Here is a 17,877-nt window from a genome sequence, read left to right as displayed (position 1 = left end):
ATCCACATCAGAGATACATTATAATATTAAAAACTGCTCACACGCAAACATGTTCATTCCTTCGTATTTTATTTCAGCCCTTAGAACCTGGATTGGCTTCACTTTTCACAAGGTTTTCAACCTCTGAAGTCTGAGAAAACTGCCTTGATTTCTTTTAAAAACATGGAAACAGGCAACAAGCAACTTCCATCAAGAAACAATCGGAAAATTTCACAAAAAGAGTAAAAAGTGATAAGAATTTGAAAATTACCTGGGGGAGATAATTAGCTACTAACAGATAAAAGGAATCTATATTCTAAATATAATTTATTCATAAGTATAGTCTTATAGTTATGTATTTAAAAATAAACAAGCACTGAATCTTAGACAGAAGAAGGATTGAGCCAGTTTAGGTAAGGTCAAATCTTGCTTGGGTTTGTTTTTGTGCTGGGGGGTCGTTAAGTGCTTAGCACTGAGTTTCAGTTTCTCTCTGCAACAATAGGTGAGGTCAGCTGACGCGGGTCACACCCTCTATTGATTGCCCAAGTGAAACCAGACAGGGGTGGTATTTCACTACAAGCCTAGCTTATAAGAGAGTATAATCTAAAACTTCAGTAAACAAGCACTGAATCTTAGACAGAAGAAGGATTGAGCCAGCTTAGGTAAGGTGAAATCTTGCTTGGGTTTTTTTTTTGTGCTGGGGGGGTCGTTCAGTGCTTAGCACTGAGTTTCAGTTTCTCTCTGCAAAAATAGGTGAGATCAGCTGACGCGGGTCACACCCTCTATTGATTGCCCAAGTGAAACCAGACAGGGGCGGTTCAGCTGGGCGCAATCAGTCAAGTTGGAAACAGCTGTGACTGTGTTCAGGTACCCAAATAGGCACAGACTGCGCTTGAGCGTCAGCGAAGACCACACAGGGTAAAGACCTGCGAGTCCACCGAGCAAGGACACCGACTACCGCTGCCTGTCTGTTTTCAGTCTGCTTTCAGTCTAACGCACAATGCACAATGTGTCCCTCATGCATCCCGGTCATTATCGGCAACCGGAAAAGACGCACAGTCTGCCGTACAACTGGTCTTTTTCCACACTGTGCCTGTTGAGCAGCAACACAACATTTGAATATCATGCTCTAAATGTCACTGCTCCCATCAAAGCATATATTCTGGTTGTGTACCGCCCACCAGGGGGTAATCTGGATGGCTTTGCCTCTGAAATGGACATGTTACTCTCTGACATCCCTGATGATGGCACACCACTGATTGTCATGGGAGACATGAACATTCACATTGACAGTACTCTGGCAAACAACCTTCTGGCACTACTCTCCTCCTTTGCACTTGTACTAGCTCCTTCTCCTCCCACCCACAAAGCTGGCAAAGTCCTTGACTTGGTGCTGACTCGTAACTGCTCCATAGAAGATGTGACAGTTACCCCACTACACCTGTCAGACCATTTCTTGGTAAAATTTGCAGCTACCTTTCCGAAATTGCACACACCCACTCAGACAATTTCCCTCCGCAGAAACCATAAGTCCCTCACAGCAGCACAGCTGTCTGATGAGGTGAGCTCTGCCATGCCTGACCACTCACACTTCTCCTCACTTTCTGTTAATGAGGCTACAGAAACACTCTGTTCCTCTCTGGCATCCTCTCTGGACAAACTCTGCCCCCTGGTGTCCAAACCAGCCAAGAAAAAACAACCAAGTCCATGGCTCTCTGAAGCTCTGAGAGAACAAAGAACTGGATTCAGGGCAGCAGAAAGAAAGTGGCGTAAATCCCAAGAACCCACTGATTTGTCCTCATACAAACAGAAACTTGCTTCCTTTACCTCTTCCTTGCAGTCCGCTAAGAAAGCCCTCTATCAGAACAAGATCTGTGCTGCTACTGACTCCAGAAAACTGTTTATGGTGTTTAACTCCTTGCTTTCTCCTCCAGCTGCTCAGCCTTCCCCTACACTGACTCCAGACATGTTTTCCTCCTTTTTCACTGAAAAGGTGGCTGCAATCAGCAACCAGTTCTCTGAGCCTGACCGGCCCAGTCAGCTCAAATCCACTACTGCTGCTTCACTCTGCTCTTTCACTCCTCTGACTGAGGATGAGGTCTCCAGACTTCTTCTGAGCTCAAAACCTACAACATGTCCTCTCGATCCAATACCCACCCGCATCCTGCAGACCATCCTGCCCACTATCAAACCTGCAGTCACACACATTGTCAATTCCTCCCTAAAAACTGGCACTTTTCCTGCTACTTTTAAGCAAGCCCATGTCACCCCACTGCTCAAAAAGCCTAATCTCAACCCCGCCCAGGTTGAAAACTACAGGCCAGTCTCACTTCTACAGTTTCTGTCGAAAATACTGGAGCGCGCAGTATTTAACCAGGTCTCTGAACACTTGCGGAACAACAACCTACTCGACTCCTTTCAGTCTGGCTTCAGGTGTGACCACTCCACTGAGACTGCACTCCTGTCAGTCACTGAGTCACTGAGACTGGCTCGAGCTGCTGGTCAATCCTCTATCCTACTGCTGCTGGACCTGTCTGCTCTGACACGGTGAACCATCAAATCCTCCTCTCCACACTCTCTGAGCTCGGCATCTCAGGTTCTGTCCTATGGTGGTTCAAGTCCTACCTCACAGGCAGATCCTTCAGAGTGTCATGGCGAGGAGAGGTGTCTAGGTCACATGGCCTATCAACAGGGGTTCCTCAGGGGTCGGTGCTTGGTCCCCTACTCTTCTCTCTGTACACCACCTCACTCGGTGCAGTGATTCGCTCCCACGGTTTCTCCTACCACTGCTATGCTGATGACACTCAGCTCTTCCTCTCCTTTCCACCTGATGACAGAACGGTCTCAGCTCGGATATCAGCGTGTCTGGCTGATATCTGCACATGGATGAAGGAACGCCACCTTCAGCTAAATCTGTCTAAGACCGAACTCATGGTCTTTTCAGCTTGTCCATCTGTTCAGCCTCGGATCAGTGTCCAACTTGACTCGAGCCTACTTGTGCCCACAAACTCAGCCAGAAACCTGGGTGTCATGATTGATGACCAGCTGACCTTTAAGGTTCATGTGGCCTCAGTTTCTCGGTCTTGTCGTTATGCCCTCTACAACATCAGAAAGATCAGACCCTTCCTGACCCAACGGGCCACACAGCTTCTGGTTCAGGCTCTTGTGATCTCACGCATTGACTACTGCAACTCTCTTCTGGCAGGCCTCCCTGCATGCTCATTCAAACCTCTTCAGATGATCCAGAATGCAGCAGCACGTCTGGTCTTCAACCAGCCCAAAAGAGCACATGTCACCCCGCTGCTAATTTCTCTTCACTGGCTTCCAGTGGCAGCCAGGATCAAATTCAAAGCACTTCTCTTGGCTTACAAAACTATCACAAGAACTGCTCCAGCCTACCTGGAATCCCCGATCCAGGTCTACTCTCCTTCTCGCCCACTACGCTCTGCATGCGAAAGACGCCCGGTGCTTCCAGCCCAGCACGGCTCTAAATCTCTAGCCAGACTCTTCTCTTCTGTTGTTCCCAAATGGTGGAACAAACTTCCAAACTCTGTGCGATCTGCTGAGTCCCTTTCTACTTTTAAGAGACAATTGAAAACTCATTTGTTCCGAGAACACCTCGGCACTTAACCTGACTCTTCTCCGCTTTGCCCTTTGGGGTAAATTAAGTCAGAAGGTCCAAAACCCAGCACCTAATGATTATCTAGCACTGACAAAGTTGTGTGATGTTGTATGTTGATTGTCATCGTAAGTAGTGATACTGAGATTGCTGAATCTCAGATGCTGAGATCGCTACTGGTTATTACTTTGGTTTCAAAAAAAAAAAAAAGAAGGGGGGCTGTGCGGCACTTCTTCTGCCACTAGACGGCAATACCTGTGACCAATCACACCTGAAGCACTTTTTGCACTTACTAAGGGTTTTTTCCTTAAGTCTAAATTCTTGCTTGTGTTGTACGTCGCTTTGGATAAAAGCGTCTGCTAAATGAAATTGTAGAATTGTAGAAATATGTTACAGAAAAATAAATATATGTAGTTTTTAATTTTTTGCCTTCTTTAAGGTCATTTCATTGTCCCTTTGTTTTATTATTTATTTTCTTGTCATTGTTTATTTTTGGGTAATTTTTGTATAATTGTTTCTATTTTTTAAATTTATTTCATGTATATTTGGGACAAGAATATAGCATTACACTGATGCCACATACTACAACATTTATAGCCTAAGCCAATGCGTGTCCATAGATGGGCCTTTAAAAAAGCTACAGTGATGGAAAGAAACCTGGGATTGTTTTTGTTTTCCTCAATTAATGATGAATAATAGTTTGCTCTGGCGTGGCGGAGGGCCTTCTTATACACTTTAAGACTGGGTTAACCCAGCCAGACTTAACGGGACTCTTCCAGGTTGGTTAAACGCCAGTTTCTTTATAATTATTGCAATCTTTGTTTCAGTTTGCGGATCTGGGGGTTTAAACCATTGGGCTAATTTTCTTTGTTTCATTATTTTCTTCTTGAAAGGTGCAACAGAAGGTGCACTGATCAGTACGTCATCAAATGACGTTTAAAGTTGATTTTGACTGTTAGGGCTGCATGAGGGCAGAATCAAAAATACGATTTTTTGATTTAATGTTTTCATGATCTTTGGAGCTTTATTAGTCTGTTAACTGGAACACATTTGGTTGCACTGTGGGCTCAGTTTTTGGATCATTCTAAAATCTGTGTGGTGAGTTTGGTGTGAAAAATGTGGAAGGAGACAGATGCAATTAGTTTGACAGTTTGGGATGAAAACAGTGATTGATTTGCACCAGAATTTACAGAGTCTTCTTCGCAGTCGGACCTGCAGTTAGTGAAAGTGCTGTGCCGTTGGATTGATAGGTGATTCGTTATAAATTTCCAAAGTTCTGAACTTTAAACAGTCCCTGTAGTGCCACCATCAGGTAGTTCGGGGTGGGACTGGACCAACAAGCCCAGTTTAGTTTATTTTCATACATAGGAAGTTAGATTTCCTCAGAGGGAGAAGAAAAATATCGGTAAACTCATGACGGAGCGTCAGCAGAGCTGCAGAGCTGGTCGCCTCTGAAATCTGACAGAATATAAACAAGCTGCAGAGTGGAGGTGATCCTGACAGACAGAAAGCAGGGAAAACACTGTCACACACTGTTTTTAATGATGACGTGTGTGTGTTTGTGTGTGTGAGAGAGAGACAGGGAGCAGCTCTGGATTTACTTTAAAAACTCTGCACAGAAAAGGAGGCGACAGATATTTCAGCTGTTTAATTTCCTGAGTGTCTCACACACACGTTTGTCTGTGTGTACTTGTGAGGACTGTGGTGGACGTGACACTGACCCGTCAGCGTGTCCTGTGTCTCTGTGAGGACACTTTGGTCCTCACAGAGACACACAGTAGAAACAGACGGCTGGACAGCTGGTACCCCACAGTTTAAGCTTAAGGTCATGATGACATTTAATGTAAAAACACATGAATTATATAAATACTGAGTTAAAATCATGTAAATGTGACATTTGAAATGTAAAACTGATAAATGTCACGTTGGTCTGAATATTCATCAGTTTGCCTTTAAGTAACACTGAAGAATTTACATCTTATTGAAAATGTTAATCAGGATGTTACAGAATGTCCATTTAATGGGGTTAATAACAAAAATCCTAATAATGATAATTTAATCATTTGATGTTGATTCTAATAAACTGGTTCCCTTGTTGATATTTGCTTTAACCTTATCAAACCAAAGTTCTTTTTTTTTTTTTACCCCTTAAACACTCGGGTGGATGGTACATGGACCATAAATATAAGATAACCCATTAATGTATTGATTAGCTGCCTGATGATCTGGTAGATATCCCTGAATTTACTGAGAGATTAGATTCAGAAATATAACAGATGAAACACACAACGCGATGCTGTGGATGTGACGTGATGCTGCACAGGGGTGTGATGCGGCAGACTTGTCCTGTGACAGACTTGTGTTGAAGCAGACTTTTGCTGCGTCAGACTTGTGTTGCGGCAGACTTGAGCTGTGGCAGACTTGTGCTGCGGCAGACTTGAGCTGCAGCAGACTTGTGTAGCGGCAGATTTTTATGGCGGGAGATTTGTTTGCGGCAGACTTGTGCAGCGGCAGACTTGAGCTGTGGCAGACTTGTGCTACGTCAGACTTGAGTTGCGGCAGACTTGTGCTACGTCAGACTTGCGTTGCGGCAGACTTGTGCTGCTGCAGACTTGTGCTGCGGCAGACTTGTGCTACGTCAGACTTGTGTTGCGGCAGACTTGTGCTGCTGCAGACTTGTGCTGCGGCAGACTTGTGCTGCACCAGAGTTATTCTGCGGCAGACTTGTTCTGCGGCAGACTTGAGCTGCGGAAGACTTGAGCTGCGGCAGACTTGTGCTGCGGCAGACTTGTGCTACGGCAGACTTGTGTAGTGGCAGACTTGTGCTGCGGCAGACATGTGCTGCGGCAGAATTGTGCTGCGGCTGACTTGTGCTGCGGCAGACTTGAGCTGCAGCAGACTTGTGTTGTGTTGCGGCAGATTTTTATGGCGGGAGATTTGTTTGCGGCAGACTTGTGCAGCGGCAGACTTGAGCTGTGGCAGACTTGTGCTACGTCAGACTTGAGCTGCGGCAGACTTGTGCTACGTCAGACTTGTGTTGCAGCAGACTTGTGCTGCTGCAGACTTGTGCTGCGGCAGACTTGTGCTGCACCAGAGTTATTCTGCGGCAGACTTGTTCTGCGGGAGACTTGTTTGCGGCAGACTTGAGCTGCGGCAGACTTGTGCTGTGGCAGACTTGTGTAGCGGCAGACTTGTGCTGCGGCAGACGTGTGCTGCGGCAGACGTGTGCTGCGGCAGAATTGTGCTGCGGCTGACTTGTGCTGCGGCAGACTTGTGCTGCGGCAAATGCTTCGTAATGCTGTAGCAGACCTGTGAGCTAATGATGTGTCAGACATGTTGTAATGCTGCAGCTGTGTCAAAATGTTGCGGACGTGTTATGCTGCGGCAGACGTGTCATGATTGTGTGGACATTTTGTGATGCTGCGAAAGTTTCATAACGTTGTGGATTTGTTGTGATGCGGTAGATGAGTTGTGAAGTGTGGGCATGTTGTGAGACGGGAGTGCGGGAGACCTGTCGTGACGCTGTGGACATGTTGTAATGCTGTATATGTGTCGTAATGTTGTAGACGTGTTATGCTGCAGCAGACGTGTCATGATTGTGCGGACATTTTGTGATGTTGCGAAAGTTTCATAATGTTGCAGCAGACATGTTGTGATGCATGGACGTGCAGTGATGCGTTGATGTGTCGTGATACGTGAACGTGTTGTGCTCGGGACGGGGCATTCGTACCTCATGGATTTGGACTGTTGAACCATCAGGCGTTTTTTCTGAGTCAGGTTAATGAGCAGGAGGCCGACCAGCTAACCGCTACAATTTTTCCCACTCTGCTGCTCATTAGTTTTGAATGATCTGACGTGAACACAGCATCATAACTGAACAGCAGTCAGGTTGTCTCCATGGTAACAAGTCAGTCAGTCTCCATGGCAACCATTCAGTCAAGTCTCCATGGTAACCATTCAGTCAGCCTGAAACTGGATCTGGAAGTCTGTGTGCCACCATATATGTGGATTCACTGCTGAACATAGACCAAGCAGATTTTTAAAATTATTATTCTTATTTATATATTTACTTATTTAATAAGACAAACTGATATATAATCCTGAAAATATGAATGTCTCACCTGACAGCAGGTCAGGACACAGTCAGGACACAGTCAGGACAGAGTGAAGACACAGTTAGGACAGAGTGAAGACACAGTTAGGACAGAGTGAAGACACAGTCAGGACAGAGTGAGGACACAGTCAGGACAGAGTGAAGACACAGTTAGGACAGAGTGAAGACACAGTCAGGACAGAGTGAGGACACAGTTAGGACAGAGTGAAGACACAGTCAGGACAGAGTGAGGACACAGGACAGAGTGAAGACACAGTCAGGACAGAGTGAGGACACAGACAGGACAGAGTGAGGACACAGTCAGGACAGAGTGAGGACACAGACAGGACAGAGTGAGGACACAGGACAGAGTGAAGACACAGTTAGGACAGTGAGGACACAGTCAGGACAGAGTGAAGACACAGGACAGAGTGAGGACACAGTTAGGATTGAGTGAGGACACAGTCAGGACAGTCTTAGTGTGTGTATCAGTGTGTGTATCAATGTGTATTAGTGTGTGAATCAGTTTGTGTATATCAGTGTGTGTGTGTGTGTGTGTGTGTGTGTGTGTGTGTGTGTGTGTGTGTGTTTGTCGGTGTGTAGTTAAAGGTCTCCACGCCGCCCAGAGAAATGTCACTCTCTGACGGCGGCAGATGTCCTGCGGCTCTGAAGCATGTCCACAGACGAACGTCAGCTGGTTTCTGACTCGGAGGTTCGGAGTGGAGCTAAGACGGAGACGCCCACATGCAGAGATGGTGGACGTCAAGAAAACAGAAGTCAAGTCAAATCAGTTTTGTTTTTAAAGCCCATTATCACAAATCACAGTCTGCCTCAGAGCACGTTACAGCAGACACCATCCCTCTGCCCTCAGACCCGCACCTGAGGAAAAACTACCCAAAAAACCCTGTAACGGGGAAAAATGGTAGAAACCTCGGGAAGAGCGACTGAGGAGGGATCCCTCTTCAGGACGACCAGACATGCAATAGATGTAAAAAACGACAACATGAAATGACAGTAGATGAAGACAAAAACTACTTCTCGCCTCTTTTTTTATTCCATAAATATGTGGAAGCCATCAGAAAAAATAGAATGATGAAATGAGGCTGAACTGCTCACCAACGAGCTGAAGACAAAAACACTGAAGAGGCGCGAAGAGGAAAATAGAGAAACACTAAAAAGTATTAAAGGAAACTCCTCAAACACTCAAATGATTTCTGCCAAAAACACACAAAATTCAACATCATTCAACAGGTCAGACCCGCGTCAGAGCGTCTGCTCGCCTGTCTGCACCGACAGGAAGCCGCGGTCAGAGCGTCTGCTCAGCTGTCTGCACCGACAGGAAGCTGCGGTCAGAGCGTCTGCTCAGCTGTCTGCACCGACAGGAAGCTGCGGTCAGAGCGTCTCTGTACTGTGATAAACTCTGAATTCTGACTGAAAATCAAATAAGTGATCATCGTGGAGAAAGTCCCAGAGTTGATGAGCGACTTCTCTCTGCAGGATTTTGGAGGTAAAGCGGAGGTTAGATGTCGGTCTGTAGTTTGAAACCTCTGGGGCTCCTTTAGACGTTGTTTAGTGACAAGGACTTTAAAGGACTTTAAAGGACTCTGCTACGTCGCCTGTTACTAAAGACATATATTATCAAATTAAGAATTGTTATCTAAGGGTAAAACCTCCTTAAGTCGTCTTGCCTGGACGTGGTCTGACCGGCATTTTGATGTCTTGGACGAGGAAACAGTTGAGGTGAGTTGGTGAAGGTCAAAGGGAGAAAAAAAATCAGTAAATCCGGTCTTACGTTACTAAGTTTCCTTTGATTGAGGTTGGACCGGATCGGTTCACTTTGGTTTCAAAAAGTTTAATTTTATCCTAAAGAAACTCATAAAGTTGTTGTTGCTAAGAGCAGTCCTTCAAATGAATTCTACTTTAGTTTATATTTAGGATTTCTTTATGAGTTTGAATCTAAAGTGGCTGCAGCTGCCCCTCCTCGGCTGCTGCTCCAGTGTTTCATCGAGGCTTACGTGTTCATCAGAACACGTATGTTCCCTCCTCTGACACTCAGTCCTTTCTGTTGGACTCAACTGTAAAAGACGCCTGTCTGTGTTTACAGACCTGCTGCTTCAGCCCAACATCTCTCCGTCCTCCGTGGACAGGGTCTCCGCTGTCTCCAGGGTCTCCGCTGTCTCCAGGGTCTCCAGGGCCCAGCATCAGGGGTCTCAGGTTTTCACCATCAGCTGCTCTGTCCAGCGCAAGTTCCCAGAATCCTCCTTCATGCTCAGCTTCACTAGCTAGCTATCAATCACTCTGCACACTTCCTGTTTCCTGCTGCAGAGCCCGCCCACCAAGAAAGCCACGCCTGTGTGAATGGCGGCCATGTTTTTCCTCCGAACTCCTCCAGCAGCCGTCCGCTTTCCGTCACTGTCTCAGGTGAGCTGAAAGACGACTGGTCCAAACTGACTGACAGTGATCAGCTGACATTTTGTTTCTGTAATTATGTCCTTGTGTCACATGTCTGATAGTGACCTCACAGAGTCTCCAAACGGAACCGGTTCAGTTCTCTGATCTGCATCACGAGTTCTCTGTCGTATAGAGACTTTCTGTCCTCTCTGTCTCACCTTCTCTGTCATACTGAGACGTTCTCTGCACTCTCTAGCTGATTCGTCTGTCTTTCCACTAAGAAAACCGGGGTTAAAGTGTAACTACTCGTGCGCAGCGCTCGTGCGCAGCGCTCGTGCAGTCAGTCCCACAGTCTGTCAGAAACTGCATATTTTAAGTCAAGTCAAGTCAGTTTTATTTATAGAGCCCATTATCACAAAACATGGTTTGCCTCAGAGGGCTTTACAGTGTACGACATCCCTCTGCCCTTAGACCCTCACATCACCCAAGGAAAAACTCCCCAAAAAGAACCCCTGTAACGGGGAAAAAAAAGAGGAAGAAACCTCAGGAAGAGCGGTAGAGGATAGTGAGGGATCCCTCTTCCAGGACGGACAGACGAGCAATAGATGTCGTAAATAGCAAATGAAATACAATCATGGCAAAAAAGGAAAGAGAAAGAGAGAGGGGGAGAGAGGGTGAGAGAGGAGGGGGGAGGGGTTTCGATGAATTTTATCATCAAAGATTTGTTTTTTTTTCTACCTAAGCAATTCACTTCTTTATCAATGAGGGTTTTTTCTAATTTCATCAGAATTTTTGCTAATTTTGTGTCTCCAGGAATACATGTCAGTCTTTGATGAATGATTTCAAATCATCAACGAAATCATGTTGATAAATAAATGAGATAATGAGGCGATAAAATGATGAAAATCACTTTAATAAATGTTTAACATCATCAAAATTCAAAACACTTTCATGTTTACATACATGTTTACATACATGTTTACATACTGTGTGTGTTTTCAGGTCACCGTGTTCTCCTCGTCTGAGGATCAAACAGTTTCAGTGATTTTATTTTTCTAATTAATGTTGATTTTAAATGTTCCACTTTTCTCAAGATTTGGTTTATACCCGGATATTTACTCTCTCTCTCTCTCTCTCTCTCTCTCTCTCTCTCTCTCTCTCTCTCTCTCTGTGTGTGTGTGTGTGTGTGTGTGTGTGTGTGTGTGTGTGTGTGTGTGTGTGTGTGTGTGTGTGTGTGTGTTATGTAACGGCTCTCAGCTGTGATGTTCTGACGATGATGAATCAAAACCTTACGGAGGAAAATGAGCTGCTGAATTTTCCCCAAACTCCTGCAACAGGAAGATCACACAACTGCCCAAAACGGATGGTACTGCAAACATACTCCAATAATACTCCTGTAGTACTGCAAAAAACCCAAACTCCAATAATACTCCTGTAGTAATTGGGGGGGGGCACTTTCAAACATACTCCTGTAGTGTTACCAAAAATACTCCCATAATACTCCTGTAGTATATAAAATACTCCCATAACACTCCTGCAGCATAATACTAGGGGCAAAAACCCTCCAATAATACTCCTGTAGTGTTACAAAAATACTCCCATAATACTCCTGTAGTACTACAGACATACTACTATGATAATCCTGTAGCATATGTAAAATACCCCAATAATACTCCCATAGTACTGAAAGGATACTCCAATAATACGTCTGCAGCACTGCAAAATTAGTACTGAAAAAGTGCTCCAATCATACTCCTGAAGTGCTGCAAAAGGTACTCCAATAATACTGCTCTAGTACTGCAAAAATACTCCCGAAGTACTGTAAAAATACTCATGTAGCAGTGTAAAATTACTCCAATAATACCCCTGTTGTACTGCAAAAATAATCCTGTAGTACTCTAAAAACACTGCAATAAAAATCCTGTAGTACTGCAAAAACGCTACAATAAAAGTCATTTAGCACTGCAAAAATACTCCAATAGTACTCCTACAGTACTCTAAAAATGCTTCTGTAGTATTCCATAAATATTCCTGTGGTATTTCAAAAATACCCCAGCAGTACTCAAATAATACTCCTGTAGTTTTTCGGTAGTTTTTCCGCAGTATTTCAGTAGTATCTCTGTAGCGCATGTCGTGTCTGTAATGTGATATTTTTCTGATCAGACTTTTGCTTAGATTAATCGATTAGTTCCATTATGGATTTATTATTTCTAATCATTCTTTGTTTATGTTTTTAGGAGCAACACGTAGTATAAATACGTCATGTTTCATAGTTAAAATACTTGTATGTTTTGTATTCTTTTACTTATAGTAATCAAAATATAATCAATGCTTTGATTTTGAAAATCACAGGAACCTTCCAGAAAGTCTTTCAAAATAAAAATGTTCACTCATTTCATTTGTTTAAAAACATTCACTCATTCTTTCTAACATGGGACGCAAAAGACACCAAAACAAGCAAAGATTAAAACAAACACATCAAAACAAACAAACAAAAACAAACATCAAAACAAACAAACAAAAACAACCGGACATCAAGACAAATAAAAACATCAAAACAAAACAAGAAAACACATCAATAATAACATTACAGTGAACAAACATCAAAACAAAAGGTAAAAAATGTCTTATTTCTCTTCTTCTCCTCATCTTTCTCCTCCTTTTGCCCTGGACGCTCCCTCAGCTCTTCCCTCAGATCTCCTCCTCTCTTCTTCTGCTGTTCTACTCCTCATGTTCCCTCCTATCTCCTCCTCTCAGTGACTCTTCTTTCACCTCCTCTCTACTTTGACCTTCACTTTTTATTTACCTCCTCCTCCTATTCCTCTACACACTTCAATGTATCTCCTCCTCCCTGTGCCTCCTCTTTTACCTCCTCTCTTCTTTGACCTTCACTTTTTTTTATCACCTTCTCTCCACCTCCTCTCACTTCCGTACTTTCTTCTCCTCCTCTTAAGCACCTTCTCTTTCTTCCTGTTGCCCCGGACGCTCCTTCAACTCTCCAACTCCCGCATCTCACCTTTTTTTCTCCTCTCCACCTCCTCCTCACCTCCTCTCACCTTCCCTCCACCTCCTCTACTCTTCTTCTGCTGTTCAACTTCTTGTCTTCCTCCTATCTCCTCCTCCCTGTGCCTCCCTTTTCACCTCCTCTCTACTTTGACCTTCACTTTTTATTTACCTTCTCCTCCTTTTACACACTCCAACGTATCTCCTCCTCCTCAGTAAAACATCTCCTCTACATTAATGCCCCTCACACCTTTTTTCCCTCCTCCTCTCCGATCAGGATCTCCTGTTTATGGGATCCCCCTCCCTCCCCCAATGTCCCCCCAACAGCAGCAGGAGGAGTAGTGTCTCCTCTTTATCCAGCAGCAGTAGGAGCCGTGTCTCCTCTCTCTCTCCAGCTGCAGGAGGAGTAGTGTCTCCCCTCTCTCCAGCAGGAGGAGCACCAGTGTCTCCTCTCTCTCTCTCCCTCTCTCCAGCAGCAGGAGGAGGAGCAGTGCCTCCTTTCTCTCTCTGGCAGCAGGAGGAGGAGCAGCGCCTCCTCTCTCCAGCAGCAGGAGGAGAAGCAGCAGTGTCTCCTTTCTCTCCAGCAGCAGGAGGAGAATAGTGCCTCCTCTCTCTCCAGCAGCAGCAGGAGGAGCAGCAGTGTCTCCTTTCTCTCCAGCAGCAGGAGGAGGAGCAGCGCCTCCTCTCTCTCCCCCCTCGCAGCGTCTCTCGGTGTTTCGGCGGAGCGGCAGGAGTCAGCGGCGGAGCGGCAGAGCGATGCTGAGAGCGCGGCAGGATGTCTTTCACCTCCTCCTCCTCCTCCTGGTCCCGGACTCTCCGAGCCTTGCTCCTCCTGCAGCTCCTCCTCGCGCCGCCGTGCCTCCTCCACCCGCAGCCTTGCCACCTCCTGGCGCAGATCGGACACACGGTGCGCGTCGGTGCGCTCCTGCCGGCGCAGCGCGCGGCTCGCGTGCAGGTCCAGGCAGCGCTGAGTCGAGCGGCGGCAGCGATGAGCCGGGAGCGGGACCCGGATTCGGAGCGGGATCCCGAGCGGGACCCGGAGCCCTTGCTGCCCTATAACCTGAGCGTGGAGCTGGTGTGGCGGCAGCCGGTGGCGGCGGACCCGCAGTCGCTGCTCCGCTGCGCGTGTGAGGGTGTGGTGGTACGGGCGGTCTCCGCCGTGCTCGCCTTCCCGCAGAGCCGCGAGGAGCTGCTACAGGTGGACCTCCTGGCCTCCTTCCTGCAGATCCCCTTCATCAGCGTCCTGGAGCAGGAGGAGCCGCTGCGCGCGCAGGTAAGGCACTCTGACACCACACCTGGACCCGGGGCCGCACGTCGATCCGTCCCCGGTCTGGTGTGCTCCCGGTCTGGCCCTGGTCTGGTTCCGCTGTGGTTTTGGTGTGGTCCAGGTCTTGGTGGTTTGTGTGATCCGGTTTGACCTTGACCTGTTTAAAGTCTGGAGGATTGAGCGCGTGCAGCTGTTCCAAGACATCCGGCTGAGAGCTGCAGTTTGTTTGTTTATTTGTTTGTTTGTTTGTTTTCGTTTTGAGACTCAGGAGGAAAAATCACAGAAACAAACGGATGTTTATTTGATTTAAATTAATATAAAAACGCTCACAAAAAAGTGTTTAACAAATTAAGATCATACCATAGACATGAACTAAACACTCTGTCAGGAGTGTGTGTGTGTGTGTGTGTGTGTGTGTATGTATGTATGTATGTGTGAGTGTGTGTGTGTGTGTGTGTGTGTGTGTGTGTGTGTGTGTGTGTGTGTGTGTGTGTGTGTGTGTGTGTGTGTGTGTGTGTGTGTGTGTGTGTGTGTGTGTGTGTGTGTGTGTGTGTGTGTGTGTGTGAGTGTGTGTGTGCGTGTGTGTGTGTGTGTGTGTGTGTGTGTGTGTGTGAGTGTGTGTGTGTGTGTGTGTGTGTGTGTGTGTGTGTGTGTGTGTGTGTGTGTGTGTGTGAGAGTGTGTGTGTGTGTGTATGTGTGTGCTGTAGGGGAGAGCGGGGCAGTATGGAACATCAGTGACGGTGAAGTTCAGCATGTCTCCTTCATTTGGAAAAATTAGGTCATGCTCCTCAAGGTTCTTCCTGGAAATCCTGGAAAAGTCTTTAAAAATGCCCTGGAAGTGTTTCAGTGTTCAACATGTGTAGATGAATCGTTTTCTATTGGCTGTCTCTGTGATGATTTCACAGTGTGAGTCTGACACAACAACAACAACAACGACAACAACAACAACAAAGACAGCGATTGTAGCTACAGTCTCACTGACGATGATGTCACTGATTCTTATTTTTCGTGTTTTGTTTTTTTTGTCTCTTCTTCTTCTTCTTCTGTCCCTTATTGACCCAGAAAGTGCAGCACTTCCTGCCAGAGGCTTTCACAGTAAAAGCTGCTGAGGAGATTATCTCTGCAGAGATTTTTATGTTTCCAAAACAATTTCAAGCCGAGGACGCTGCATCCAATCAGAGCGAGTCTGCTCAGAGTTTTAAAACGTGTCATCGTGACGTTTGGATGAACTGCTGGCAGCTGCGTGTGAGCGCAAAGACTTCATCTTCATCCTCACCTCCACCTTCATCTTCACCTTCACCTTCATCTTCATCCTCACCTCCACCTTCATCTTCACCTCCACCTTCATCTTCACCTTCACCTTCACCTTCACCTTCATCTTCATCCTCACCTCCACCTTCATCTTCACCTTCATCTTCACCTTCATCTTCATCTTCACCTTCACCTTCACCTTTACTGCAGTCTGAAGTGATGACATCACAGCCGTGATGATGTCACAGTTTAATCAGTCAGGAGAGTGTTTAAGCTCCAGCCCCAATGATATCACAGCGACCACACGCCGTGTGAATGTGGACGACTACAGCAGCAGGTGTCAGCTGATCAGTGATGGTATTGATCGCTGGGTGCTGGCTCCTGATTGGTTGTGAGTGGGTGATGTGCAGCGGCGGGTGAATTCAGCCTGACGGTGGAGGCAGAGAATCTTTTAATCCGTCTGAAGACGAGCAGCAGGGATTAGTTTCCCATCATGCCTCACTGTCTCTTTGTGTTTGACCGGAGCAGGTTAAACACAAACACCTGACAGAGACATCGACACTAGAAAATACCTCTGCACTTACCAATCAGCTGTCAGGACCCTCAGACAGAGGTCTGAGACACCAGACCACGATCCGGATCAAACCTGATTAAAAAGAGAACGTTCATCTACACACACTAAGTTTCTTACACATACTTAAATTTATATAAAACATTAAAATATGCCTTTATCTATAATCAACATTTAACCATTAATATCAAACATGGTTACATCTGTAATAAACATTAAATATGCCTATATCTCTAATAAACATTTAAACATTAAGTATGATAACATACATACACATATATATATATAATAAAATAATAATAATAATCATGTTATTGTTGTTATTATTATTACTATTACTATTATTTTATCAATCTTATTATTATTATTCTTTCACTTATTTATTCTATTGTTTATGTCTACGTTTTTTCATGTCTTGGTGTCAGCTAATGGGGATCCTTATAATAAACAAAAAAGCCCCCAAACAAACAAATGAGGCTGCAGGTTTAACAAAGCTGCAGGTTAAATGAGGCTGCAGGGTTAATGAGGCTGCAGGTTAAATGAGGCTACAGGTTTAACAAGGCTGATGGTTTTACGAGGCTGCAGGTTTTATGAGGCTGCAGGTTTTAATGAGGCTGCAGGTTAAATGAGGCTGCAGGTTGTAATGAGGCTGCAGATTAAATGAGGCTGCAGGTTATAATGAGGCTGCAGATTTTAATGAGGCTGCAGGTTAAATGAGGCTGCAGGTTGTAATGAGGCAGCAGGTTAAATTAGGCTGCAGATTTTAATGAGGCTACAGGTTAAATGAGGCTGCAGGTTTTAATGAGGCTGCAGGTTTTAATGAGGCTGCTGGTTAAATGAGGCTGCTGGTTGTAATGAGGCTGCAGGTTAAATGAGGCTGCAGGTTATAATGAGGCTGCAGATTTTAATGAGGCTGCAGGTTAAATGAGGCTGCAGGTTTAACAAAGCTGCAGGTTTTAATGAGGCTGCAGGTTGTAATGAGGCTGAAGGTTAAATGAGGCTGCAGGTTAAATGAGGCTGCAGGTTTAACAAAGCTGCAGGTTGTAATGAGGCTGCAGGTTAAATGAGGCTGCAGGTTAAATGAAGCTGCAGGTTGTAATGAGGCTGCAGGTTAAATGAGGCTGCAGGTTATAATGAGGCTGCAGATTTTAATGAGGCTGCAGGTTAAATGAGGCTGCAGGTTAAATGAGGCTGCAGATTTTAATGAGGCTGCAGGTTAAATGAGGCTGCAGGTTAAATGAGGCTGCAGGTTGTAATGAGGCTGCAGGTTAAATGAGGCTGCAGGTTTAACAAAGCTGCAGGTTGTAATGAGGCTGCAGGTTAAATGAGGCTGCAGGTTTTAATGAGGCTGTAGATTTAACAAAGCTGTAGGTTTAAGGAGGTTCATTTGGGTCAGCAGAACAATGTTTCTGGCAGCAGTTTTTGTGTCATGTTGTGTGCGTTGACCTTTGACCTTTTATCAATTTATCAATGTACATGATGTCATCAGAATGAGTGCTCTAGAACCTCGTTAAGAGTCCCTTGTTAAAGACTTAACAAGCTGATAATTAGCTGCTGACAGACTGCAGATAAGATATCAGACTGATCCCCCCCCACACACACACAGTGACACAGTCACACACACACACACACACACACAGACACAGTCTCACACACACACACACACACACACACACACACACACACAGAGACACAGTCACACA

General features: G+C 45.5%; 2 protein-coding genes across 2 annotated transcripts in view; both read left to right on the top strand.

Moving 5' to 3' along the window:
* Nucleotides 1–979: 979 nt before the first annotated feature.
* LOC148189635 (uncharacterized) lies at nucleotides 980–3,962 on the top strand. The gene is given in 2 exon segments (XM_088077268.1): nucleotides 980–2,516; nucleotides 2,519–3,962. Coding segments are annotated over 2 exon segments (2,628 nt in total). The 3' UTR covers nucleotides 3,610–3,962.
* Nucleotides 3,963–9,812: 5,850 nt separating this feature from the next.
* Nucleotides 9,813–17,877, top strand: part of grin3bb (glutamate receptor, ionotropic, N-methyl-D-aspartate 3Bb) — a 36,165-nt gene continuing 28,100 nt past the window's right edge. Inside the window, 2 exon segments of the mRNA XM_088078244.1 lie at nucleotides 9,813–10,112; nucleotides 11,340–14,358. Coding sequence (XP_087934370.1) covers nucleotides 13,861–14,358 — 498 coding nt within the window. The 5' untranslated portion in view covers nucleotides 9,813–10,112; nucleotides 11,340–13,860.

This window comes from Plectropomus leopardus, chromosome 5, assembly GCF_026936395.1.
Source record: "Plectropomus leopardus strain MGB_pleo_1.0 chromosome 5, ASM2693639v1, whole genome shotgun sequence".
NCBI lineage: Eukaryota > Metazoa > Chordata > Actinopteri > Perciformes > Serranidae > Plectropomus > Plectropomus leopardus.
Note: the sequence above shows the minus strand (reverse complement) of the source record. Positions and strands in the feature narration are given on the sequence as shown.